Source organism: Indicator indicator, chromosome 13, assembly GCF_027791375.1.
Source record: "Indicator indicator isolate 239-I01 chromosome 13, UM_Iind_1.1, whole genome shotgun sequence".
NCBI classification, from domain to species: Eukaryota; Metazoa; Chordata; class Aves; order Piciformes; family Indicatoridae; genus Indicator; species Indicator indicator.
In genome coordinates, this window is record NC_072022.1 from 9,404,954 (window position 1) to 9,432,251 (window position 27,298).

Consider the following 27,298-nt stretch of genomic DNA (forward strand, 5'->3'; position numbering starts at 1 on the left):
CACCAAGCCAAGACATTAAATCATGTCCCATAGAGCCACAGCTACACGTTGTGTTAACACCTCCAGGGATGGTGAATCCACCACCTTCTGGGCAGCCTGTGCCAGGACTTGACCACTCTGTCAATGAAGTTTCTTCTAATGCCCAACCTAAACCTCTCCTGGTGCAACTTGAGGCCATTTCCTCTTCTCCTCAGACTCACTCCTTGGAAGAAGAGACCAACCCACACCTGGCTCCAGCCTCCTTGCAGGGAGCTGTAGCGAGCCAGAAGGTCTCCCCTCAGCCTCCTGTTTCAAGAAGAGACTTTGCATGTCCTGTCTACATCAGAAGGTCACTTCAGTGCTGCCTCTTGGTGGCAGAGGTGCCCCTTTGCCTTTCCCTATCAGTCCCACCTCGTAGACAGCTAAACCCAAAGGTTCAATATCAAGTGCTGGAAGGTGTCCAGAGAAGGGCCATGAGGATGAGCAGAGGGCTGGAGCTGCTCTGCTCTGGAGACAGCCTGAGAGAGTTGGGGTTGTGCAGTCTGGAGAGGAGAAGACTCCCAGGAGACCTTCTTGTGGCCTTCCAGGACCTGAAGGGGGCTCCAAGAAAGCTGGGGAGGGACTTTGGAGGGTGTCAGGGAGTGATAGGACTGGGGGGAATGGAGCAAAACTAGAAATGGGGAGATTCAGATTGGATGTTAGGAAGAAGTTCTTCCCCAGGAGGGTGGTGAGAGACTGGCAGAGGTTGCCCAGGGAGGTGGTGGAAGCCTCCTGCCTGGAGGTTTTTGCAGCCAGGCTGGATGTGGCTGTGAGCAACCTGCTGTAGTGTGAGGTGTCCCTGCCCATGGCAGGGGGGTTGGGACTGGCTGAGCCTTGAGGTCCCATCCAGCCCTGACAGTTCTCTGACCCTAAGTTTAAATGGCTGGATTGGGAGCTGGTTTCTCTTTTCTCAAAGGCAGAGAGAGCTGGAGCTGGCTTGGGTAAGATCAGAGGAGCTTTGGCCACCTTCTGCAGCTCCCCAGGTTGGCAGCTCAGCCTGCCTGATGCCTGTGGAAAGATTTACACCACCAAGGGAAGGAGAAGTGATTAAAAGCTGGATCTGCAGCGTTTCAGGACCTTAATGAGTTGTTGGGAGGGGGGGAAATTAATTTCCATCTTTAATATATGCAGAGAGCAGGAGGAAATCTCAGAATTTAATTAATCACAGCATAAAAAAAAAAAAGAAAAATAAGAGCTATTGGATAGAACTCTAAGAAGTAAATACTGCTTAATTATTTTTCCTGCACCACAGCTAATTTAGGAGTCATTTCCCCCTGAGGCTGGCCCTGCTTCAGCCTGCTGTGTATTGAGGGGTCCAGCCAAAGACTCCACCAGTCCAAAACCAGTGCCTTTGTTGGGAAGGATGCCACATTGCCACCACCTCGGCCCTAAACCAAACACATTTGTTGATTTTCTTACAACAAATCACAAGCCCAGAGCAGAGTTCCCTGCTGCAAAGCTCAGCCTGCCCAGGGAGAGCAGCAGAAATTTATAGCAGTTCCTCTTTGAACTCAGTGCTGCCCTTCCCTCAGCATGGTGAGGGTTGGAAAGGACCTTTGGAGGCCACCCAGTCCATAATGATCTGCTCAAGCAGGGCACCCACAGCAGCTTGCCCAGCAGCACAATGCCCAGGGGGGGTTGGAAGCTCTCCACACAAGGAGACTCCACAACCTCTCTGGGCAGCCTGCTCCAGGTCTCCAGCACCCTCACACCAAACAACTTTCTCCTCCTCTTCAGATGGAACCTCCTGGGTTCCACTTTGTGCCCACTGCCCCTTGGCCTGTCCCTGGGCACCACTGAGCAGAGTCTGGCCCCAGCCTCTTGCCCCCCACAGCTCCTTTAGCTCTTGCTGAGCATTGCTCAGATGCCCTCTGGGGCTGCTCTTCTGCAGGCTCTCAGCCCCAGGGCTCTCAGCCTTTGCTCCTCACAGAGCTGCTCCAAGCCCCTCAGCAGCTCTGCAGCCTCCCCTGGACTCTCTCCAGCAGTTCTCTGTCTCTCTTGAACTGGGCAGCCCAGAACTGGACCCAGGACTCCAGCTGTGACCTGACTAGGGCAGAGCTGGGAAGAAGAACATCTCTCAACCTGCTGGCCACACTCTTCTGGCAAAGAGTCAAGAAAAGAGGTTGGTTTTGTGACCTCCATCTCAGGCCAGTCCTTAGGGTGGAAGTGAAGGGGGAGATGCTCCTCCACCAGCTGGGAGCTGTGTATCTGCTGCCTTGCACTATCTGATGGGTTTGCTCCAGTTAATTATGGATTTTAATGAGTCATTAGTGGTGCCCAGGGGAGTAAGATAAACAGTCTCTGCTGATTGATCTCATTTCAGAGAGTGCCTCAGTCCAAAAGCCAAACCCATGGATGGTCGCTCCTTGCACCTCGACCCAGCTGCTGTGGCTGGGAGCCGTCACCAAGGAACCTCTTCTGAAAGGCAGGAAACAGAGCTCCACTGCCAGCAGGGCACTGAGGACACAAAAGAAACCCCAAAAATAAGGGGTGAGGGAGACTGCTCTGCCTTCCTGGAGCACACACCGTGGGAGAGAGCTTCTGCCCTGCAAACAGGGCTCATCAAGATTCACAGAATGGGTTCGGTTGGAAGGGACCTCAAGGCTCAGCCAGTCCCAACCCCCCTGCCATGGGCAGGGACACCTCACACTACAGCAGGTTGCTCACAGCCACATCCAGCCTGGCTGCAAACACCTCCAGGGATGAGGCTTCCACCACCTCCCTGGGCAACCTCTGCCAGTCTCTCACCACCCTCCTGGGGAAGAATTTCTTCCTAACATCCAATCTGAATCTCCCCACTTCCAGCTTTGTTCCATTCCCCCCAGTCCTATCACTCCCTGACACCCTCCAAAGTCCCTCCCCAGCTTTCTTGGAGCCCCCTTCAGGTCCTGGAAGGCCACAAGAAGGTCTCCTGGGAGCCTTCTCCTCTCCAGACTGCACAACCCCAACTCTCTCAGGCTGTCTCCAGAGCAGAGCAGCTCCAGCCCTCTGCTTATCCTCATGGCCCTTCTCTGGACACCTTCCAGCACAGCTGGAACTTCCAGCTCCAGCACGTCTTCATTCAGCTTGGCATTAGGTTGGAAGAGACCCCCAAGAGCTGCAAGTCTGCACCCAGGTCACTACTAAACCATGTCCTTCAGAATCACATCTCCATGGCTCTGAGATCCCTGTAGGGATGGGGACTCCACCACTGGCCTGGGCAGCCTGATCCAGTGCTTGACAACTCTTTTGGGGAAGAAATTGTTCCTCATGTTCATAACCTAAGCTCTGCAGTCTTCTCATCCACCTATTTTCTGAACCAGGCCTGTAAAAACAGTTCCTGAGTGCTCTGAGCACTGGGCAGTGACTAAATGATAATCAGACAAGATCACATTTTCAACATGATTAGCCAGTGACAGGTCAACAAAAGCCCTTAGGCCAGATGGCTTCTTAATTGAGTTTTCAAAGCCAGTGGGTAATTAGAAGAACCACTCTGGAAGAGGCTCAACTCCTTTGGAAGGAGGTGGGACAGAACCAGGTCATGCAAGAAGGTCCATCATGAGCTTCAGCAACCTGAGCAAGCTGGAGTGCCAGCTTCTGTAGGTTATTTCATCCCCAGCACCCCTGCAGGGAGTTCTAACATCATCTAAGGCTAAAATCAATACAGGGATCCACAGAGCTCAGCTGGGTGAACGTGAGAGGCAGCCTGCACATCACCAGGCAGCCAGCTTCTCCTCCAGGCTGTCTGTTACTGCTCCCTGAGTGATGGGCTGAGAAAAACCTCAGCACTTCAGCTGGCTGCCAAGAGGAGGTCTGGATCCATATACAAACCTCTGTCCTGCTCTGAGCTGGACCAGCACCAGTTCTGCTGGGGGCTGTGAGTGCCCAGCTCAGGCTCTGCTCACTCAGGCTCTTGCTGAAGCTCAGGGCAGCTTGGCACAGCCAGGGGCTGCTGCTAGCAGGCAGAAGCTGATGGGCAGAGGTCCTGCCAAGGCCTGGGGGGCACAAAGCCTCTGCCTCACACTTGCTGCTCTGCACACCAAGGGCACTGCCACAGCTCTGCCCCACCTTGGGGGGCAGGAAGGCAGAGGGGGCAGCTGTGGGGAGGAGCAGACAGCACAGCTGAGCCTCAAGTGCCCACCAAGGGATTGCAGCCCATGGAGGCCATCTGCAGCAGCAAGCTGAGGGATCCCCAGGCTCAAGCCTCTTCTTCCCTGGCTGCTGTCCCAGCAGGACTCTGTCCCTTCTGCCTTCCAGCCCCATCCCTGTCTTCCTCAATCCAGCTCCAGAATCCAGCTCCTGAATCCGGTTCCCATCTGCTGCTGAGCCCAGGCTGGCACTTGCCCAGTGCCTGCCCCCAGCAGCAGTGGTGCCAGTGGTGCCATCCTTGCCCTCAGGGCTTGGGTTCCATGTTGCTTTGTGTCTCTGTGTCTCTATCCCATGGCATTGTTCTTCTTTCCATCCCAGCTGCCTTAGTTTCTTTCCCAGCCCCTCAGTCTCTCTCCCTTCTTCCCTTTCTCTTCCCTTAGGGAAGGCAGAGGGCTTCCTGGAGAGCCTCTGGCACTGGTCTGGTGGCCAGCCCAGCCCTTCCCTGCCCATTGCAAACCTGTAGAACCATAGCACCCCCCTGTAGAGGTTCAACCTGGTAGCTATAAACATCTCATTTTGAATTCCCCTGCCAAGCAAATTCTCCTGCCCCAGGGCTGCAGCTCCACATGGAGCAGGCAGCTTCCTGAGCACTCCTGAAGGTGTTTACACTCCATTATCATCATCAGAGCAAAGCCTTCCACTGTACCTTAGTTTATGGAATAATAGCTGAGTAAACATCAAATTTATAGTTTCTTATGTAAATTAAAAGGCAGCTGGGGAAAAGTCTGCAATTTCTGCTCCCCTTTAGAACAACCCTGACAAGCCCTTTTTTGAGTGCTGGTAACCTCTGTTCTAATTCCAGCCTTGCTCCATGTTCAACCCCATCCAATCATCTCACATTAGGACATCCCCTGGAGCCTCTTTTCATTTCTTGAACTGAAAGCCAGCTCTCAGCTTGGAAGCTACTGCTAAGTGGCTTCCACCAAGCAAATCACAGCCCCTGCTGCTGGAACCCACCTTGGTTTGTATCATCACACCCCTGCTGCTGGAACCCACCTTCACAGTGCCACAGTACATTAGAGGTTGGAAGGGACCTCAAGAGATCATCAGGTCCAACCCCCCTGCCAGAGCAGCATCACCCAAGGCAAGCCACGCAGGAACACATCCAGGTGGGGTTGGAAAGTCTCCAGAGAAGGAGACTCCACAACCCCCCTGGGCAGCCTGCTCCAGGGCTCTGGCACCCTCACACCAAAGAAGTTTCTCCTCATGTTGAAAGGAAATCTTCTCTGTTCAAGTTTGAACCCATTGATCCTTGTCCTATCACTGTGCACCACCCAAAAGAGCCTGGCCCCCTCCCCTTGACCCCCACCCCTCAGCTATTGATAGACATTGATCAGATCCCTCTCAGCCTTCTCCTCTCCACACTAAACAGCCCCAGGGCTCTCAGGCTCTCTTCACAGGGAGATGCTCAAGTCCCCTAAGCATCCTCCTGCCTCTCCCTTGGACTCTCTCCAGCAGCTCTCTGTCTCTCTTCAACTGGGGAGCCCCAAACTGGACACAGGATTGCAGCTGTGGTCTCAGCAGGGCAGAGCAGAGGGGGAGCAGAACCTCCCTAGCCCTGCTGGCCACACTTTTCTTGACACCCCATTTCCTTGATTCACCCCACTTGTTAATCACATCACCTGCTGCTGGACCTCACTTTGTTCTATTGCAATCCAAGTTCAATCTAAATCTGCCCAGCTCTAGTTTCAAACCCTTGCCCCTCATCCTACCACCAAGCAGTGACCATGCCAAGAGTCCCTCCTGCTGAGACACAGAATCATAGAATGGTTTCAGTTGCAAGAGACCTCTAAGCTCATCCAGTCCAGCCATCAACCCAACCCCACCATGCCCATTAGACCACGTCCCACAGTGCCATGGCCACAGGTTTCTTGAACACCTCCAGGGATGGGGACTCCACCACCTCCCTGGGCAGCCTGTTCCAATCCCTGACCACTCTTGCAGCAACGAAATTGTTCCTCATGTCTAACCTAAACCTCCCCTGGGGCAACCTGAGGCCATTTCTTCTCATTCTATCACCTGATACCAGGCAGAAGAGACCAAGCCCTGCTTGGCTCCAGCCTCCTTTCAGGGAGCTGTAGAGAGCCAGAAGGTTTCCCCCAGCCTCCTCTTCTCCAGCCTGAACACCCCCAGCTCCCTCAGCTGCTCCTCCCCAGCCCTGTTCTCCAGACCCTTCCCCAGCTTTGTTGCCCTTCTCTGGACCTGCTCCAGCCCTCAATGTCCTTCTTGGAGTGAGGAGCCCAAAACTGAACCCAGCACTCAAGGTGTGGCCTCCCCAGTGCTGAGCACAGAGACAATCCCTGCCCTGCTCCTGCTGGCCACACCACTGCTGATCCAAGCTGGAATGCCAGTGGCCTTTTTGGCCACCTGGGCATACCTTGGCTGACCTTCAGCTGCTGCTGGCCAAGCCTCACAACACTTTTTGGTGAACAATACAGATTCACAGCCAAACCTGGAAGTGTCTTAGGAAGAGCTAAGAGGAAGTGTGGTCAGAAGAGCAATTCTGTGGCTGACTGATGGCATTTTGACTGCTGGATGTCAAAGGGAGCTCTCTGAACAGCGAAGCAGCAGACCTGTCCTGCCAGCACGAAGCAGCTGAGCTAGAATCACATTTGTCTAAACTCAAATGATTCATAAGCTAGCAGGGGAGATCAAAAGGGACTCATGTTCCTACCACTCCATCCTGTCACATCATTTATTAACTTCTTCCTCTGAGCAGAGACAACCTGTCCCCAGCCTCCTCGTTGCCTTCTCATCACCATCTCCCTGCCAATGAGCTGCCTTCCAGAGAGCAAAGCATGCAAACCTGGATGGGGTCACCAGGTCTTCTCATGGATTCACAGGTTGCTTTGGGTTGGAAGGGACTCTCAAAGGTCATCTTGTCCAACTGCAGTCAGCAGAGACACTTCCAACTAGAGCAGGATGCCCAGGGCCACAGCAGGTCACAGAACTGGAAGGAGTGGCTGACAGCCCACCAGGCTGTGCTCTCCTTCACTGAGACCTGCACAGGCTGGAGAGCTGGGGGAGAGGAACCTCATGAAGGTCAACAAGAGCAAGGGTAGGGTCCTGAAGCTGGGGAGGAAGAACCCCCTGCACCAGGACAGGTGAGGGGGGACCTGCTGGAGAGCAGCTCTGTGCAGAAGGACCTGGGAGTGCTGGGGGACAAGGTGACCATCAGCCAGCAGTGTGCTCTTTGGGCTTCAACCACATCCCTGGGCAGCCTGTTCCAGTATTCCCCCACCCTCATGGTGCAGAACTTCCTCCTGATGTCCAGCCTCCATCTGCCCTGCTCCAGTTTGAAACCATTCCCTCTCATTGCAGAGATGTGGTGCTGAGGGCCATGGTTTAGCCCCAGCCTTGGCAGAGTCAGGGAATGGTTGGACTGGATGGGATGAAAGGGCTTTTCCAACCCAAATAGTTCTATGACTGGATGATTTTTTTCCCCTTATTAATTAGATGATTTTTTCCCCTTGTTGATTCCTTTCTCTGCAGCCTCTCCACAATCCCTCCCCCTGTTTTAAGTCAAGCACTGGTGTCAACTTCCTTTGCTCTTCCTCCTCAATTGCAGTGAGCAATCACTCCCTTCACTGAGCTCCTCAGCCACCCTAATCATTCGTATCTCTTCTGAGAGGATTAGATGGGGGGAAGAAAGCTTTTGTTGTTGTTGGGAGCTGCCTGTTAAGACAGTGCTACCCATTTCCCAGCCCCTCAGCTCCAGCATGTCAGCCCAAGGGCTGCTACAGACATCAACCTTCCTCCTTATTCCCCTGCAGTTCCTTTCAGAGAGGAGGTGCAGCTGTCATGGCTTGCACCTCTCACCTCTCAGGGGGGGCTTGAAAGCCTCTGTCAGCCAAAAGGTGTTTGCTCTGATATCTTTATTTCTCATTTCCCCTCCCAGCTGAAGAATCACAGAATCATAGAATCAGTCAGGGTTGGAAGGCACCACAAGGCTCAGCCAGTTCCAACCCCCCTGCCATGGGCAGGGACACCTCACACCAGATCAGGCTGACCAGAGCCTCATCCAGCCTGGCTGCAAACACCTCCAGGGATGGGACCTCAACCACCTCCCTGGACAACCCATTCCAGGGTCTCACCACTCTCATGGGGAAGAACTTCTTCCTCACATCCAGTCTGATTCTCCCCACTTCCAGCTTTGTTCCATTTCCCCCAGTACTGTCACTACCTGAGATCCTAAAAAGTCCCTCCCCAGCTTTCTTGTAGTCCCCTTCAGATACTGGAAGGCCACAAGAAGGTCTCCTGGGAGCCTTCTCTTCTCCAGTCTGAACAGCCCCAACTCTCTCAGTGTGTCCTCAGAGGAGAGGACATTGCATCTTCCCTCCTGGAGCGAGGAGCTCCTCCTTGCAAAGCCTTCGTTCGGTGCACCCATCCCCCTGCCCCCCGCCGAGCTGAGCATTCTTAGCTGATGGCTTTGACACAAGGCAAAAAGCATCCCCCCCTTCCCCCTCTCTCCCAGGGCAGCTGGAGAGCTGCTGACAAGGTGATGAGGCAGGGATGTCAGAGTGTTCATGTTTAATGCACTGTTAAAGCTTTTGCTGTCCTGCAGAGTCTCAAAAGGAAAGGGAGGTCCCTGCTAGAGCAGGAGAGGATCATAGAATCGTCTGAAGGGACCTTAAAGGCCAGCCAGTTCCAATCCCCCTGCCATGGGCAGGGACACCCTCTGCTAGGGCAGGCTGCTCAAGGCCCCACTCAACCTATCTTTGAAGACTTCCAGCCTTGGACCCTCCACAACTTCTCTGGGCATCCTGTTCCAGTGCCTCACCACCCTCCCAGTAAATGACATCTTCCTGAAGTCCAATCTCAATCTACCCTTGCTCCTTATCCTATCACCACAAGTCCTCTCCAGCAGTCTTGTAGCCCACTTCAGGTACTGGAAGGTTGCTCTAAAGTATCCCTGGAGCCTTCCCTTCTCCAGGCTGAACAGACCCCAATCCTTCAGCCTGTCCTCCTAGGAGGGGCGTCACAAACAATGCACAAAGACAAAGCTCCTAAAACTGATTCCAAACTACACAAAAGGTTCTTCCTCAGAGCAACATCTCAACCTTGGGCCAAGCAGCAACAGGACAAGAGGCAACAAACTGGAACCCAGGAGGTCCAAGGTCACCCACCCTGCCAAAGCAGGGCACCCACAGCAGCTTGCCCAGCATCAGTGTTGAGGGGGGTTTGGAATCTTTCCAAGACTCCATAACCTCTCTGGCTTGCTCCAGGCCTCCAGCACCCTCACACCAAAGAAGTTTCTCCTCCTGTTCATATGGAGGTCCCAGCTTGTGCCCACTGCCCCTTCTCTTGTCTCTGAGCACCACTGAAAAGAGTCTGGCCCCATCCTCATGTCCTCCACAGGTCCTTTAGCTCTTGCTGAGTGTTGTTCAGATGCCCTCTGGGGCTGCTCTCCAGACCTCCAGCTCCATAGGTAACCCCTCATGGGCACCTTAATCCTGGCTCAGGAAATAGGTTTCAGTCACTTTCCAAAAGTCTTTTGAAATCTGAAGTTTCCAAAAGCCTCAAGAACCTTCCTATTGACCTGAGGTCTGAGGAGGACACTTCACCAGGCACCAGATCACTGAGTGGAACCCCCACATGCTATAGAGCTTTAAAGCTTAGATTTTCCTTCATGCAAGTCAAAACCAAACTGAGCTGCAAGAAGTTGTTTTCTGCTGCAACCCCTCCGCCTGCAGCCACCCCAAAACCCCACAGCTGCATCCTGAATCAGGTCCTCCCCTCCAGCTACTCACCCACCACAGAGACAAAGCTTCTGAGGAGGAGATGAAGTGCAGACAGGGTTGTGGTTACAGTTCTCCTTGGCATGGGAACATCCTCCTGTTCCTCACAGCTCCACATCTTCCCCTCTGCTCTGCTCTGCTGAGACCCCACCTGGAGCTCTGTGTCCTGTTCTGGAGCCTCTGTTACAAGAGGGATCTGGAGGTGCTGGAAGGGCCCAGAGAAGGGCCATGAGGATGAGCAGAGGGCTGGAGCTGCTCTGCTGTGAGAAGAGACTGAGAGAGTTGGGGTTGTGCAGTCTGGAGAAGAGAAGGCTCCCAGGAGACCTTCTTGTGGCCTTGCAGGATCTGAAGGGGGCTCCAAGAAAGCTGGGGAGGGACTTTCTGGGATCTCAGGTAGTGACAGGACTGGGGGTAATGGAACAAAGCTGGAAGTGCGGGGATTCAGACTGGATGTGAGGAAGAAGTTCTTCCCCATGAGAGTGGTGAGAGCCTGGAATGGGTTGTCCAGGGAGGTGGTTGAGGCCCCATCCCTGGAGGTGTTTGCAGCCAGGCTGGATGAGGCTCTGGCCAGCCTGATCTGGTGTGAGGTGTCCCTGGCCATGGCAGGGGGGTTGGAACTGGCTGAGCCTTGTGGTCCCTTCCCACCCTAACTGATTCTATGATCACCAAGTTAATTAAATGCTTCCAAACCCTTGCAGGGGAAATAACACAGGGATTGAAGGGAGATGTAGCAGGCAGTTATCATCAGAGGTAGCTCAGCAGTAGCACCACCTAATTTTGATGTCATCCTTCAATCACAGTCTTCTTAATGCATCCTTGAAAAATAAGGACCACATCAGTCCTGGCAGATTTCATAGCCAGGTGGACTTATTCTGGAGCAAAGCCAGAGGCACTCTCACATGTGAGAGAGCAGCTTTGGGGTTATACTGAGGTCACAACCTCAGGAGATTCTGCAGTATCACAGAATCCCAGGATCCCAGCATGGTTGGGGTTGGAAGGGACCTCTGGAGCTCACCCAGTCCAACCCCCTGCTCAAGCAGGGCACCCACAGCAGCTTGCCCAGCAGCACAATGCCCAGGGGGGGTTGGAAGCTCTCCACACAAGGAGACTCCACAACCTCTCTGGGCAGCCTGCTCCAGGCCTCCAGCACCCTCACAACAAATAACTTTCTCCTGTTCAGATGGAACTTCCTGGGGTCCACTTTGAGCTCATTGCCCCTTGTCCTGTCCCTGGGCACCACTGAGCAGAGCCTGGCCCCAGCCTCTTGCCCCCCACAGCTCCTTTGTCTCTTGCTGAGCATTGCTCAGATGCCCTCTGGGGCTGCTCTTCTGCAGGCTCTCAGCCCCACGGCTCTCAGCCTTTCCATCAGGTACCTCAGCACCTTCATAACCTCCACTGAACTGCCTCCAGTAGTTCCCTGTCTCTCCTGAACTTAGGCAGCCAAGAATTGGACCCCAGCTGTAGCCTCACCAGGAGAACCTCCCTCATCCTGCTGGCCACACTCTTCTGCATGCACCCCAGGAGACCCTTTGCCTTCTTGGCCAAGAGGGCACATTGCTGTTTCAGCCTCTCCTGCTAATGTCTTTTCAAACCTGAAGTTTCCCAAAGCCTCCAGCACCTTCCTCCTGCAGTAAGGTCTGAGGAGGACACTTCACCATTCCACTGCTGACGTGGCCAGATGGAAAGTTAAAATTAGCACCCGTTCACTGTCTGTCCCTGAAGCCACTCAGATGAGCTCAGCTGAGCTGAATTTCACCACCCACATGGAAGGAAGCCAACATTTCCCTTCTCTGCCATGGTTTATAGCATTTACTTCAGAATGCTGGCTTCTGTGACAGTTGTCATAGGTAGGTTGCAGGGGGAGGTTTTAGTTGGGGTGAGGTTGGTTTGGTTGGAAGCCACAAGTCACAGGATCAGAGGATTCTAGGAGTTGGAAGGGACCTCCAAAGATCATTGAATCCAACCCCCCTGCCAGAGCAGGACCATAGCATCCAGCACAGCTCACACAGGAACACATCCAGACAGGGCTGCAAAGGCTCCAGAGAAGGAGACTCCACAACCTCTCTGGGCAGCCTGTGCCAGGGCTCTGGGACCCTCCCAGGGAAGAAGTTCCTCCTCATGTTGAGGTGGAACCTCCTGTGCTGCAGTTTCCATCCATTGCTCCTTGTCCTATCCCAGGGTGCAGCTGAGCAGAGCCTGTCCCTGTCCCTTCCTTCCTGACCCCCAGCCCTCAGCTATTGATAGACATTGATCAGATCCCTCTCAGCCTTCTCCTCTCCACACTAAACACCCCCAGGGCTCTCAGCCTCTCCTCCCCAGGCAGTGCTGCAGTCCCTTCAGCATCCTTGCAGCCCTCCCTTGGACTCTCTCCAGCAGATCCCTGTCCCTCCACAACTGAGGAGCTCAAAACTGGATGCAATATTCCAGCTGAGGTCTCACTAGGGCAGAGTAGAGGGGGAGGAGAACCTCCCTGGATCTGCTGGACACCCCTGAATGCACCCCAGGAGATCATCAACCAACAACCTGACTCTACCATGTCCACCACGAAGCCAAATCCCCAAGCACCACATCTACACAGCTTTTAAACACATCCAGCAGCCAAGAGACACCACCAGCTGTGCCTACCTGTGTCCATGGCAGGTTCAGCAAGGCCCTGGATGGCTGTGGGAGTCCAGTGCTGAGAGCATGGCTGGGCTTGGGAATGAGCATCCACATCCATGTGCCAGGCAGGTGAGCACAGAGGTGTTTGATGTGGAGTGTGCTCCAGTCCCTTATCATCCTTGCAGCCCTCTGTCCTCTGTCATCTCCACACACTCTGCTTTGGTAAACACAACAGTTCCAAGAGCAGTGTGCAAAGACATCCCAGGGGTTTGGGTTTTTTTTGTGTGTCCTTGTGATGGTTTGAAACTGTCTTTTTAATTTTTTTCCTTGCAAAGTTCAGAACAGAGAAAGTGAAAGAATGTAAATAAGTCACTATTGGGTGTAAGAAAGCAAAATAACGATTGTTCTAAACACTTCCATTGGATAGATAGAAATGTTTAAGAACTATTACCCAAAACAAAGTAGGCACTCTGCACATTCTGCGTTCGGCAGTGGGGGCAGTTGCTGGGCTGTCTGGCTGCTGTTTCTTCTTCTCTTCTGGCTGAAGATAACACACTGACCTTGGCAGCTAAGTTAACAACTTTCTGCTTAACTAACTCTGCTTCTCTGTCCAGGGGGGTCTGGGGGGGAAGCTCCTGGGAGAGGGAGGCCCCTTTGGGAGGGTCCCCTTGGGGGGAAGCAAAGGGAGATCGGTTGTGCTTTTTCTGTTGATTGTATATATTTGTGAATGTTGTGAATTTTGTATATTTGTACATATTCATTGCATTTCATTGTAGATTTTAGACTTTGCTTGTAAATACAGCTTTTCATTTGCTTCCAGACTGGGCTAGCCTGGTTATTGTTGGGGGTGGGGGGGGGAATTTCAGCTCACACCGACACAGTCCTGCATCCTTCCTTTCACTTTCAGCAGCTTTATCTTGCTGAACGAAGTGAACTACAAGTACCTCAGAGCCAGGAGAGACAGCAGCTTAGCTCCAGACTGATGTGCTTCCTAGACATGCTTTGGGTTCTCTGGGATAATGGATGAGATGTGGTCAGGAGCTCATTCCCACTCAGACAGATCAGTGTGCAACCCAACATGTATCATTCCCACTTCAAGCAAGTGATAGCTCTGCTCTCTTCCAGCCAAGTCCCAACCAGCTGAAACCTCTGGCACCTGCAATCTTGCAGTTGACAGCTACTCTTTTTCCCTCTTGATTTACATCCTTTGCAGTCAATGGCCTGGATCACAGAATCACAGAAGCACTCAGGTTGGAAAAGAGCCTCAGGATCACCAAGTCCAACCCAGAACCCTGCTCTGCAAGGCTCACCCCTGAACCATAGCCCCAAGCACCACATCCAAACTACCTTTAAACACAGCCAGGGTTTGGAGACTGGGTTGGGCACTCTACCACCTCCCTGGGCAGCTCATTCCAATCCCTGACCACTCGTGCCGGGAAAAGATTCTTCCCATTGCCCAGTTTAAACTTCTCCTGTTGCAGCTTGAGGCCAGTCCCTCTTGTTCTATCACTAATTACCTGTGAGAAGAGACCAGCAGCAGCCTCTCCACAACCTCCTTTCAGGTAGTTGTGGACAGTCAGGAGGTCTCCCTCATCCTTCTCTGTATCACACTAACCATCCCCAGCTCCTTCAGTTGCTCTTCATCAGATTTATTCTCCAGGCCCTTCCCAGCTTCCTTGCCCTCCTCTGCACAGAGCTGTTCTGGCTGGAAGAGATCTTTAACATCATCCAGTCCAACCCTTACCCCTGCACTGCCAGCTCACCACCAAACCATGGCCCTCAGCATCACATCTCCACTGCTTTGAAACCTCTCCAGGGATGGGGACAACACAGGGCTGGGCAGCCTGGGCCAGTGTTTGAGAACTTTCTGTGAAGAAATTGTTCCTCATGTCCAACCTAAACCTCCCCTGGTGCACCTTGAGGTAATTTCCTCTTGTCCTAACTTTTGTTACTAGGGAGAAGAGACCAACCTCACCTGGCTCCAACCTCCTTTCAGAGAGCTGGAGCAAGCCAGAAGGTCTCCCCTCAGTCTCCTTCTCTCCAAGCTGAACACCCCCAGCTCCCTCAGCTGCTCCTCCCCAGCCCTGTTCTCCAGACCCTTCCCCAGCTTCATTGCCCTTCTCTGGGTCCACTCTCCAGCACCAAACTATTTTAAGCCAAACTACAATCTCCTTCCACAGATATTTACCCTGACAGGAGCTGCACCTGCCCCTGAAAGGACCAAAGAAATCTCCACCTGGCTCCCAATCATTCAACCAATCACCCCAGTGCTCTGAAGTCCTTTTGGGTTGCTTTTGCACTGCTGTACTCAGCCTCATCCCTTCCAACTGTATGACCAGTGATGGACAGCAACCAGAGGGTCCTACCAGCCCAGGCAGCCTCCTGGAACATCTCTGACCCAGGTCCAAGGGAGGCAGCAGACTTCCCTGTGGGATGGATCTGCTCAGCATATGGGGCCCTCTGTTCCCCCCAGAGGGGATCCCCTACACCAGTTCCTCTCCTTTTTTCCTTAACCTGAGCAGAATCATAGAATTGTTTTGATTGGAAAAGACCTCTAAGATCATGGGGTCCAACCAGCAACTCAACACCACCATGGCCACTAAACCATGTGCCACCCCAGCACAGCCCCTGTGCTCCCCTGCAAACTGTCCCCAGCACAGCCCCTGTGCCCCCCTGCAAACTGTCCCCAGCACTGCCTCTGTGCCCCCCTGCAAACTGTCCCCAGCACTGCCCCTGTGCCCCCCTGCAAACTGTCCCCAGCACTGCCCCACTGCCCCCCTGCAAACTGTCCCCAGCACTGCCCCTCTGCCCCCATGCAAACTGTCCCCAGCACTGCCTCTGTGCCCCCCTGCAAACTGTCCCCAGCACTGCCCCTGTGCCCCCCTGCAAACTGTCCCCAGCACTGCCCCTGTGCCCCCCTGCAAACTGTCCCCAGCACTGCCCCTCTGCCCCCATGCAAACTGTCCCCAGCACTGCCCCTGTGCCCCCATGCAAACTGACCCGGTGCTGCCCCCGTTACCCGCCGCGCCCCCCCGGCTGGCTCACCGTCACCCCTGCCGTTCGGCCTGGCTCGGTGCGCAGGGACCGCAGCTGCCTGCGCTCCGGAGGCGTTGAACCACCCCGCGGGGGCTGTGCCCCGACCTCGCCCACCGGCGTGCTGCGGGAGGCTTTCTCCGCTGCGGGAGAGTCCTGACCTCGAACGGCCAAACCCTTCAGCCTTTGGCCTCGAGGATGAGCAGAGGGCTGGAGCTGCTCTGCTCTGGAGACAGCCTGAGAGAGTTGGGGTTGTGCAGTCTGGAGAGGAGAAGGCTCCCAGGAGACCTTCTTGTGGCCTTCCAGGATCTGCACGGGGCTCCAAGAAAGCTGGGGAGGGACTTTGGAGGGTGTCAGGGAGTGACAGGACTGGGGGGATGGAGCAAAAGTAGAAGTGGGGAGATTCAGATTGGATGTTAGGAAGAAGTTCTTCCTCATGAGGGTGGTGAGAGCCTGGAATGGGTTGCCCAGGGACGTAGTGGAAGCCTCATGCCTGGAGGTTTTTGCAGCCAGGCTGGATGTGGCTGTGAGCAACCTGCTGTAGTGTGAGGTGTCCCTGCCCATGGCAGGGGGTTTGGGACTGGCTGAGCCTTGAGGTCACTTCCAAACCTGACAATGATTCTATGATCATCTGTGCCAATGTACAGCCAAAGCCTCATCCCTGGGGTGTTCAACACCAGGCTGGATGAGACCTCGAGCAGCTCAGTCCAGTTGAGAGGTGTCGCTCGGCATGGAGGTGAGGTTGAGGGAGGTGATCTCTGAGGTCCCTTCCAACCTGAGCCATTCTGTGATTTACTGAAAGCCAGCAAAGCTCAGCACAGCTCAGCTCAGCTCCCACAGCAATTGGGGCTTTCCTTAAATGTCATTTTTAATATTGAATCACCCTGGATGGCCTCAATATTTACAGCAGAAGCCATTTCATTGGGAAGTTAAATATATAGCCCAGCTATTTAAGGAAGCTGATTCAGAAGCACAGAAATCTAATTGCACTTAAGGTGACCTGGGAATGAAATCACATCCCATCCTTTCCTTTTTATTGATTTCCCCCTCCCCCTCCTGCAGGATGTTTAAATCCCATTTTGAATACATTATGCAAAAGGAAAACTCTTTTTTTTGTGTGTGTGGGTGCCTGGGTAGATTCCTCTGAACGCTGAGCTCTTGGAGTGATCCAAAGCCAGGAGGATGCTTAGGGGATTTGAGCATCTCCCTGTGAAGAGAGGCTGAGAGCCCTGGGGCTGTTTAGTCTGGAGAGGAGAAGGCTGAGAGGGATCTGATCAATGTCTATCAATAGCTGAGGGGTGGGGGTCAAGGGGAGGGGGCCAGGCTCTTTTGGGTGCTGCACAGTGATAGGACAAGGATCATTGGGTTCAAACTTGAACAGAGAAGATTTCAGCTCAACATGAGGAGAAACTTCTTTGGTGTGAGGGTGCCAGAGCCCTGGAGCAGGCTGCCCAGGGGGGTTGTGGAGTCTCCTTCTCTGGAGCCTTTCCAACCCCACCTGGATGCATTCCTGTGCAGACTCCCCTGGGTGATGCTGCTCTGGCAGGGGGGTTGGACCTGATGATCTCTGGAGGTCCCTTCCAACCTCTGCTATACTGTGAGACTGTGAAAGCACCCTGAAGAGAGGAATTAATTAAAGATACGTATTTTCAGTTTACTAGACTATGGAGCTTTTGTAAAGTGATACCTCTTTGCTGCATCAACCTATTGAAAATCAGAGAATCATGGAATTGGTTCACTTGGAGAAGACCGCTAAGCTCACCCAGTCCAACCATTAACACCAACCATGGCCACTAAACCATGTCCCCAAGTACCACGGCCACAGGTTTCTTTAACACCTCCAGGGATGGGGACTCCACCACCTCCCTGGGCAGCCTGTTCCAATCCCTGACCACTCTCGCAGCAAAGAAATATTTCCTGAAGTCCAACCTAACCCTCCCCTGGCACAACTTGAGGCCACTTCCTCTCCTTCTACCAGCAAATACTAAGGAGAAGAGACTGACACCCATCTCACTCCAACCTCCTTTCAGGGAGTCAGGAGAGCCAGAAGCTCTCCCCTCAGCCTCCTTCTCTCCAGCCTGAACACCCCCAGTTCCCTCAGCTGCTCCTCACCAGCCCTGTTCTCAGGACCCTTCACCAACTTGTTTGCCCTTCTGCAGTACTACTTCAACCCAAACCACAAGCCCCTCACTCAGATACTTACTCTGACAGGAGCTGCACCTCCCCACTTCTCCCACTCATGGCATCCACCCATCCCAGACTCACAGTCTTGACCTTGAGGACACCACCAAGCCAGCTGCTCCAGAAGGAGAGGAAGTTTTGCTTCCAGCACCAAACCCAAGCCTTAGTGCCCTCCATGGAACAGTTTCTCTTGCTAATGAGCAGGAAAAGCCACACATTTTGTCTTCCATTAATCAAGAAGTGAAGCAAAACTCCCATCACCACAAGGATGAGCAGAGGGCTGGAGCTGCTCTGCTCTGGAGACAGACTGAGAGAGTTGGGGTTGTGCAGTCTGGAGAGGCTCTGAGGAGACCTTCTTGTGGCCTTCCAGGATCTGAAGGGGGCTCCAAGAAAGCTGGGGAGGGACTTTGGAGGGTGTCAGGGAGTGATAGGACTGGGGGGATGGAGAAAAACTCGAAATGGGGAGATTCAGATTGGATGTTAGGAAGAAATTCTTCCCCATGAGGGTGGTGAGAGACTGGCAGAGGTTGCCCAGGGAGGTGGTGGAAGCCTCATGCCTGGAGGTTTTTGCAGCCAGGCTGGATGTGGCTGTGAGCAACCTGCTGTAGTGTGAGGTGTCCCTGCCCATGGCAGGGGGGTTGGGACTGGCTGAGCCTTGAGGTCCCTTCCAACCCTGACAGTTCTATGATTCTATGATCATCTGTGCTAATGTATGGTCTGCAGATGTGTTGCTTAATGATTCCATCCCTTCCAGTAGAGTTATTCTGCAGAGCACAGGAAAAATTCGAGCCAAAGGTGGGCCAGAGTGGCCCTTTTAAATTTTTTTTTTTTCCCCTCTCAAGCAAATATCCCTGATGATTTCCCAGGTATAGGTTCCATTTTCTCCCATAAATCCCTCCAAAATGACAAGTTTACAACTGGAAGAGGCCAGACCTTCCCTTTTGCCATGAGTGAAACCATAACTTCCAGATGTCCTGGTGAGACACTGCAACAGGGAGATTGTGGATGCCCTTCCCTGGAGGTGTTCCAGGGCAGGCTGGATGAGGCCTTGAACAAGCTGGGCTGGTGGAAGGTGTCCCCTTGGCAGGAGAGTTGTAACTGGATGATTCTGAAGGTCCCTTGCAACCCAACCCATTCCCTGATTTAGGAGGGGAGCAGAGCCCACAGCATGCAGGCAGCCCTCGGGGGGTCACTCCTGGTGATGAATCAAGACAAGAGCAGGGAGAGCAAGGGGGGAGCCCTTTCCAGGGCATGACAAATGAAAGCAGAGGGACATTTCTTCTCTCAAGCTGACAACCCAATAATGCAGCAACACAACCACAAATCATCCCACCAAAGAGAGATTTCTAGCCCCTGCCAAAGCTCTGCTGTGCCTGTGGAAGCTGTGTGTGTGACACCTCTCAGCACACACCCCAGAGAGGCATTCTGCAGCAGCTCAAAACCAGGAGCACCATCGTGGGTTTGAAAGTGGAGCAGGGCAGATGGAGGTTGGACACCAGGAGGAAGTTCTGCACCATGAGGGTGGGGGAATACTGGAACAGGCTGCCCAGGGATGTGGTTGAGGGCCACAAGGGCACACTGCTGGCTGATGGTCACCTTGTCCCCCAGCACTCCCAGGTCCTTCTGCACAGAGCTGCTCTCCAGCAGGTCCCCCCTCACCTGTCCTGGTGCAGGGGGTTCTTCCTCCTCATGTGCAGGACTCTGATCTTGCCCTTGCTGAACTTCAGGATGTTCCCTTCCAGTTTGACCAGGTCTGGCTGAACAAGAGCACAGCCTGGTGGGGTGTCAGCCAAGCATCCTAGTTTGGCATCTGAGGCTGAGGGTCCTCTCTGTTCCTTCATCTAGGTTGTTGATGAAGATGCTGAATGAGTGGAGGCAGTACTGACCTCTGAGGAACATCACTACCCTCAGTCTCACTTTTGCCTGCTGGATGGTGTTAGAATCATAGAATCAGTCAGGGTTGGAAGGGACCACAAGGCTCAGCCAGTTCCAACCCCCCTGCCATGGGCAGGGACACCTCATACCAGATCAGGCTGGCCAGAGCCTCATCCAGCCTGGCCTTAAACACCTCCAGGGATGGGGCCTCAACCACCTCCCTGGACAACCCATTCCAGGCTCTCACCACTCTCATGGGGAAGAACTTCTTCCTCACATCCAGTCTGAATCTCCCCACTTCCAGCTTTGTTCCATTCCCCGCCAGTCCTGTCACTCCCTGACACCCTCAAAAGTCCCTCCCCAGCTTTCTTGGAGCCCCCTTCAGATACTGGAAAGCCACAATAAGGTGTTGGGTAATCTCTTCCAGTCAAGGTAAATGAACCTTCTAACTGGAGGCTCAAACCATCTTGTTTGGCTTTGTCTTTGCTTTAATGTGAGCAAGCTGACTTTGGGGTGATTCCCCCCCCCCCCCCCTTTTGCTGTCCCACAGTTCAGACCTGCCTGGAATAAGAGGTTAAGGGCAAAACTTCACTAGTGACATGACACCATCTGGCTTATAAGATCTGCCCAAAGCAAATGTTTCTCATCTCTGGGTATAAATCCACTTAAAATAGTCTTTATTGAGCCTGGAGGTGACAGCCCAGTGTATGAAGCCTGTCAGAGGTGATGGATAGCCATGGAAGCAGCTGAGTGAAGACATGGTCCTGCCAGCCCTCATTTCCCTGCAGGAGCTGTGCCTTTAGATGGATTTCTTTTTCTGCCCATAGATGGTGACAGAAATCTGGTGCTAGCTAATGGATGTCAAGGTGATTGCAAAGCTGGCTTGAGGAAAAACATTCCTAGGTTCACAGAATGGTTTGGGTTGGAAGGGACTTCCAAAGGTCATCCAGTCCTACCTCCCTGCACTCAGCAGGGACACCTCCCATCAGCCCAGATTGCTCAAGGCTTCATCCAACTTGGTCTTGAACACCTCCAGGGAAGGAGCATCTACAGCCTCCCTGGGCAACCTGTTCCAGTGTCTCCTCACCCTCACTGCAAAGAATTTCTTCCCCATCTCCAGCCTCAGTCTGCCCTCCTCAAGCTTCAATCCATTCCCTTGCTCACTTGAAGGACATTCACATTGTTAGTGCTGGATGCTTCCTTCTGCTGAAATCCACATCAGAAAGCCTCTTCCTGAAGAACCTTTGTAATGGCTCTTCAAATGAGTGAGGAACAGCAGAGGGGCACTGAAATTCTCCCCCATGAGGGTGGTGAGGCACTGGAACAGATTGCCCAGAGAAGTTGTGTAACCTCTAAGGTTGGAAGTTTTCAAAGCTCACATGGGGCCTTGAGCAAGCTGGTCTGGTAGGAGGTGTCCTTGCCCATGGTGCATCATAGACACATAGAATGGTTTGGGTTAGAAGGGACCTTGAAGACCATCCAGTTCCAATCTCCCTGCCATGGGCATGGACACTGCACCAGATTGCTCAAGACCTCATCCAATGTGGCTTTCAACAATTCCAGCTTTGGAGCCTCCACAGCTTCTCTGGGCAACCTATTCCAGTGCCTCACCACCCTCATGACCTTTAAGGTTCCTTTAAGGTTCTTTCCAACCCAAACCAGTCTATGATGCTATGAATCACAGACAGAGAGTCAAAAGAGTTGTTTTGATTGGAAGAGACCTCTAAGATCACCCAGTCCCACCATCAGCCCAACACCACCATGCCCACTGAACCATGTCCCACAGTGCCATGGCCACACTTTTCTTGAACACCTCCAGGGATGGGGACTCCATCACCTCCCTGGGCAGCCTGTTCCAGTGCCACATGGCCATCGTGGTGTCACCACAGAATCACAGAACTGCTTTGCTTGCCAAAGACCTGGAAGACCACCGAGTCATACGGTGCCGTCCATAACCCTACCGCTGGGCACACCAGCCCCTGTGGCATTTCTCTTCAGCTGTGAGTTGTTTCTTAGAGTGTCAGATTGAGACTTTTTATTCCATAGATGCCATTTTCCCCCCTCCCCTTTGCATAGGGAGATTTTTGTCTTTCTCCTTTTCCTCCTGCATTTTCCTCCCCCCTTCCTCCTCCACTCTCGCTTTGCCCAGGCTGCCTCTCCAAAGGGTTTATTCATGAGGTTAACCTAATTACTGCCTTCAGAAACCAAGCCTGTTTCGACAGGGAATATCCTTTTGCTATCCATCAGCTGAATCTTCCCTAACAAAGTTAGCAAATGGCCTCCAAATGAACCAAAATGATGCCGAGGCTCATCTAGCAGGGAACGTCTCCTGGCTTCACCACTGCTGACAGAAGGCTCTTTAATGTTCTCCATGCATTTCTTTGCCCCTGGATTAACATCCATTTAGTTTATTTTTATTCCCCCCCCTCCTGCCTTGAGATGAAAACCACCCTCAGGATTTCATGCAACACTTTGAGGAATCATAGAATAGGATGATAGAATCAGTCAGGGTTGGAAGGGACCACAAGGCTCAGCCAGTTCCAACCCCCCTGCCATGGGCAGGGACACCTCACACCAGATCAGGCTGGCCAGAGCCTCATCCAGCCTGGCCTTAAACACCTCCAGGGATGGAGCCTCAACCACCTCCCTGGACAACCCATTCCAGGCTCTCACCACTCTCATGGGGCAGAACTTCTTCCTCACATCCAGCCTGAATCTCCCCACTTCCAGCTTTGTTCCATTCCCCCAGTCCTGTCACTCCCTGACACCCTCAAAAGTCCCTCCCCAGCTTTCTTGGAGCCCCCTTCAGATCCTGGAAGGCCACAAGAAGGTCCCCTGGGAGCCTTCTCTTCTGCAGACTGAACAGCCCCAACTCTTTCAGTCTGTCCTCATAGGAGAGCAGCTCCAGCCCTCTGCCCATCCTCATGGCCCTAATGGCTGAGGGGACTGAGGTTACTTAATCTGAAGAAAAGGAGGCTGAGGGATGACCTTGCTCTCTACAACTCCCTGAAAGGAGGTTGGAGTCAGGTGGAGGTTGGTCTCTTCTCCCAAGCAGTGAGAGGAAAGGGCTTCAAGTTGTGCCAAGGGAGCTTTAGATTGGGTATTAGGAAAATAAATCCCTTGCTGAAAGAGTGGTCAAGCATTGGAGCAGGCTTCCCAGGTTAGTGGTGGTGCTACTGTCCCTGGGGGGAGGGGGATTGGAAAGATGTTGTCGATGTGGTGTTGAAGGACATAGCCCAGCACTGACAGGTCACTACTAAACTAACAGCTCAGCACTCAGGACTCAATGATCTTAAAGGTCTTTTCCAACCAAGATGGCTCTGTGTTAGAAAACTGCTGATCTGAGTCCCTGCTCAAGATCTTTTATCCACACACTGGAGGCTCTACCCAGAGACAGCTTGGAAAGTTCACTTGGAGTAGCTCCACCACTTGTAATCAGTAAGTGAAATGGATTCCTGGAGCTGCAGGAATTGAAGTGTTTTCACAGTATCACAGAAACATTCAGGCTGGAAAACATCCTCAGGATCACCAAGTCCAACCCAGAACCCTACTCTGCAAGGCTCACTCCTGAACCATAGCCCCAGGCACCACATCCAAACCACCCTGAAACACAGCCAGGCTTGGGGACTCCACCACCTTCCTGTGCCTGACCTCTTTTGCTGGGAAAAATGTTTCCTACTGGTCAATCTAAACCTTCCCTGTTGCAGCTTGAGGCCATTCCCTCTTGTTCCATCACTAATTCCCTGTGAGAAGAGACCAGCACCAACCTCTCCACAACCTCCTTTCAGGTAGCTGTAGACAGCCATGAGGTCTCCCTCAGCCTCCTCTGTTTCACACTAACCATCCCCAGCTCCTTCAGTCTCTCTCCATCAGATTTCTTCTCCAGGCCCTTCCTTGCCCTCCTCTGCCCTGGCTCCAGCACCTCCACATCTCTCTTGCATTCAGGTGCCCCAAACTGGACACAGCACTCAAGGTGTGGCCTCCCCAGAGCTGAGTCCCAGGGGACAATCCCCTCCCTGCTCCTGCTGGACACAGCATTGCTGATCCCAGCCAGGATGCCTTTGGCTTTCTTGGCCACCTGTGCACACTGCTGGCTCCTCTTCAGCTCCTTCTCCCTTAGCACCCTCAGGTCCCTTTCTGCCAGCAGCTTTCCAGTCACACTGCCCCAAGCCTGGAGCACTGCTTGGGGTGGTTGTGCCCCAAGTGCAGGACCTGGCACTTGGCCTTGTTGAAGCTCCTGCTGTGGATGTTGGCCATGGATCCAACCTACCCAAGCCCCTCTGCAGAGCCTCCCTACCCTGGTGCAGATCAACACTCACCTAATCTGGTGTCATCTGCAAACTGACTGCTGACACCCTCTGTGTCTTCAGCAAGGTCATCAATCAAGCTGTGAAACAGAAGCAGTCCCAGCACTGAGCCCTGAGGAACACCACTTGTAACTTCTCTTCATATGTTTAGGTTTTGTTTTCCCTCTGCTTGGAACAAAGGTGAAACATTTTTCATGGAAGCAAAGGTCCTTGGAGTTGAGTTTGCTCTGGGGAGGTAATTAAGACTAATCAATGTAAGCTGAATGATTGAGTTTCCATAGAATCCATTGAGTCATTTTGGTTGGAAAAGGCCTCTAAGAAAAGTCCATCTGTAAACCTAAGGCCACCATGGCCATGAAACCACATCCCAAAGTGCCATGGCCACACCTTTCTTAGAAGCATGGAATTCTAGAGCTGTTTTGCTTGGAAAAGAATTCCCAGATTATGAAGTCCAACCATCAACCCAACACCACCATGGCCATTAAACCATGTCCCACAGTGCCATGGCCACAGGATTCTTTAACACCTCCAGAGATGGTGACTCCACCACCTCCCTGGGCAGCCTGACCCTGACCAGCCTTTCCATAAAGAAATTTTTCCAGTCTCCAAACTAAATCTGCCTTGGAGCAATATCAGGGCCAGTTCCTCCCTTTCCATCACCTGACAGAGAAGATACTTGGAGCAATATCAGGGCCAGTTCCTCTCTTTCCATCACTGGACAGAGAAGATACTTGGAGCAATATCAGGGCCAGTTCCTCTCTTTCCATCACTGGACAGAGAAGATACTTGGAGCAATATCAGGGCCAGTTCCTCTCTTTCCATCACCTGACAGAGAAGATACCAACCCCCTCTTCAGTGCAACCTCCTTTCAGGGACTTGTGGAGAGCAAAGAGGTCTCCCCTAGGCTCTTCCAGCAACAGCAGCAACCTCTCTGTGCACTTACTGTGATGGCCAAGCTGCAGAGGGCATGGCTGCTGTTTGAGTTCCTGGCCTGGCTTAGCTGGAAATCTCTCCTAAGTTCTCAGTGTTGGAGGTGTCAGACTTCACACCTGGTCAGATTTCTCTGGCTTTGGTGGAAATGCTGATTTAAAAACCTGAGATAAAACCCCATCTCAGCCCTTCCTGCTACTTCTCTCATGACAAATACTTCTTGTTTGGTTCTGTCATCTCTCCTTTTCTTGTGGGGCAGAAACAAAAGTGGTAAGTGAAGACCAAAATGACCTGAAGGTTATAATTCTACCCAATGCATTCTTGGACAACACAATTTAGATGCTGTTTGGTTTTCTCTGAAGCAGAAATGCAGCTGTCCTAGAGGCCATAACCTGCAGATTTCCATGTTCCTGCTGCTGCCTGCTTGGTTCTTGCAGGTATCTGGGTCCAGTTCTGGGCTTCCCAGTTCAAGAGAGGCAAGAAACTACTGGACAGAGCCCAGGGGAGGCTGCAAAACTGCTGAGGGACCTGGAGCATCTCTGTAAGGAGCAAAGGCTGAGAGCCCTGGGGCTGATGAGCCTGGAGCAGCCCCAGAGGGGATCTGAGCAATGCTCAGCAAGAGCTAAAGGAGCTGTGGGGAGCAAGAGGCTGGGGCCAGACTCTGCTCAGTGGTGCCCAGGGACAGGACAAGGGGCAATGCAACCCAGGAGGTGCAACCCAGGAGGTTCCATCTGAAGAGGAGGAAAAAGTTGTTTGTGTGAGGGTGCTGGAGGCCTGGAGCAGGCTGCCCAGAGAGGTTGTGGAGTCTCCTTCAGCCTGTGCTGGTGCTGAGCTGCTGGAGAGATGAGCTGCTGCTCACCCAGGGAAGGGCTGAGCAATGTGCTCCTGTGGCCTGGGGACCTGTAACTAGTGGAGACCCTCAGGGGTCAGTACTGGCACCAGAGCTGTTCAATCTATTCATCAATGACCTGGGTGAGGGCACAGAGGGCACCTCCAGCAAGGTTGCTGATGGCACCAAACTGGGTGGAGTGGCTGCCACAGGAGGGTTGTGCTGCCATTCAGCCTGACCTGGACAGGCTGAGAGCTGGGCAGGGAGAAATGGAATGAAATCCAACAAGGGCAAGGGGAGAGTCTGGCACCTGGGAAAGAACAACCTCATGGAGCAGGAGAGGTTGGGGACTGAGCTGCTGGAGAGCAGTGAAGGGGAAAAGGCCCTGGGGGTGCTGGTGGATGGGAGGTTGAGCATGAGCCAGCAATGTGCTCTGGTGGCCAAGAAGGCCAAGGGCAGCCTGGGGTGCATCAGAAGGGCTGTGGTGAGTAGGTCACAGAGGTTCTCCTGATTCTCTACTCTGCCCTGGTGAGGCTGCATCTGGAATATTGTGTCCAGTTCTGGGCCCCTCAATTCAGGAAGGACCTCAGGGAACTCCTTGAAAGAGTCCAGCACAGAGTCACAAAGATGCTGCAGGCAGTGGAACATCTTCCTCAGGAGGAGAGCCTGAGGGAGCTGAGGGCTCTGGAGCTTGGAGAGGAGGAGCCTGAGAGGTGACCTCACTGCTGGTGCTAAAGATGTGCAGGGGGAGTGCCCAGAGGCTGGAGCCAGGCTCTGCTGGGTGATGCCCAATGCCAGCACCAGGGGCAGTGGTGGAAGCTGAGCCATAGGAAGTTCCATGGAAACAGCAGGAAAGATTTTTTTTTTCCCTGTGAGGGTGACAGACCTGGAACAGGCTGCCCAGGGGGTTGTGGAGTCTCCCTCTCTGGAGATGAAATTCAAGACCTGCCTGGCTGTGTTCCTGTGTGATCTGCTCTGGGTGCTCCTGCTCTGGCAGGGGGTTGGACTGGCTGTGCTTTGGAGGTCCCTTCCAGCCCCTAACACTCTGTGATTCTGTGATTCTTTGGAGGTGTTTTTCTAATTGCAACATTCATGCTACCTCCAGCAGTGCTCAAATAAAAGCAAAAAGCCCCGGGTCCTGTAGAATGATCCTGCTGAAGATTGAAGGCTGTGTTTATCTGCCAGAGCTGCTTTGGGGTGCCTCATTTGTTGGCATTGAAGAAAGGGCTTTGCTTTGCTTTGCTTTTGCCTTTTGATTTCCTGCTCAGGCAGCAAAATGGTGCAATAAAAATGGGCTGATTGATGTTTATTATCAGATTAAATGGGTTAGCTGTGGGGATCAAAGTTATAAATGACAGCCCTCCCCATGCTGGGATTGGCCACCTGAGATCTTGCCAAGTGCCAGCAGCATTTAATGAGCTCCTTCATGTTCAGGCTTCTAACAGCATCAACTTTGGTAGCTTATTGGAGCTGTGTTTAAAACAACAGCCTGGGGGGAGGGAGGGGGCAGGAATGGTGAATGTGGTTTGTCTTTGCTTGGTCAAATATAGGATCACGGAATGGCTGGAAGGCACCTGAAAGATCATCCAGTTCCAACCCTCCTGCAATGGGCAGGGACACCTCCTACCAGCCCAGCTTGCCCATGGCCATATCCAACC

The 27,298-nt window shown here is 53.0% G+C and overlaps 1 protein-coding gene across 1 annotated transcript in view; it reads right to left on the reverse strand.

Annotated features, from left to right (window-relative positions):
* IQCJ (IQ motif containing J) overlaps nt 1-24,850 on the reverse strand; it is a 105,628-nt gene extending 80,778 nt beyond the window's left edge. Inside the window, exons 1-3 of the mRNA XM_054386194.1 lie at nt 24,825-24,850; nt 23,894-23,961; nt 15,531-15,661 (exon numbers count right to left, since the gene is read on the reverse strand). Coding sequence (XP_054242169.1) covers nt 15,531-15,661; nt 23,894-23,961; nt 24,825-24,850 — 225 coding nt within the window. The remainder of the gene's footprint in view (nt 1-15,530; nt 15,662-23,893; nt 23,962-24,824) is intronic.
* Nucleotides 24,851-27,298: the final 2,448 nt, after the last annotated feature.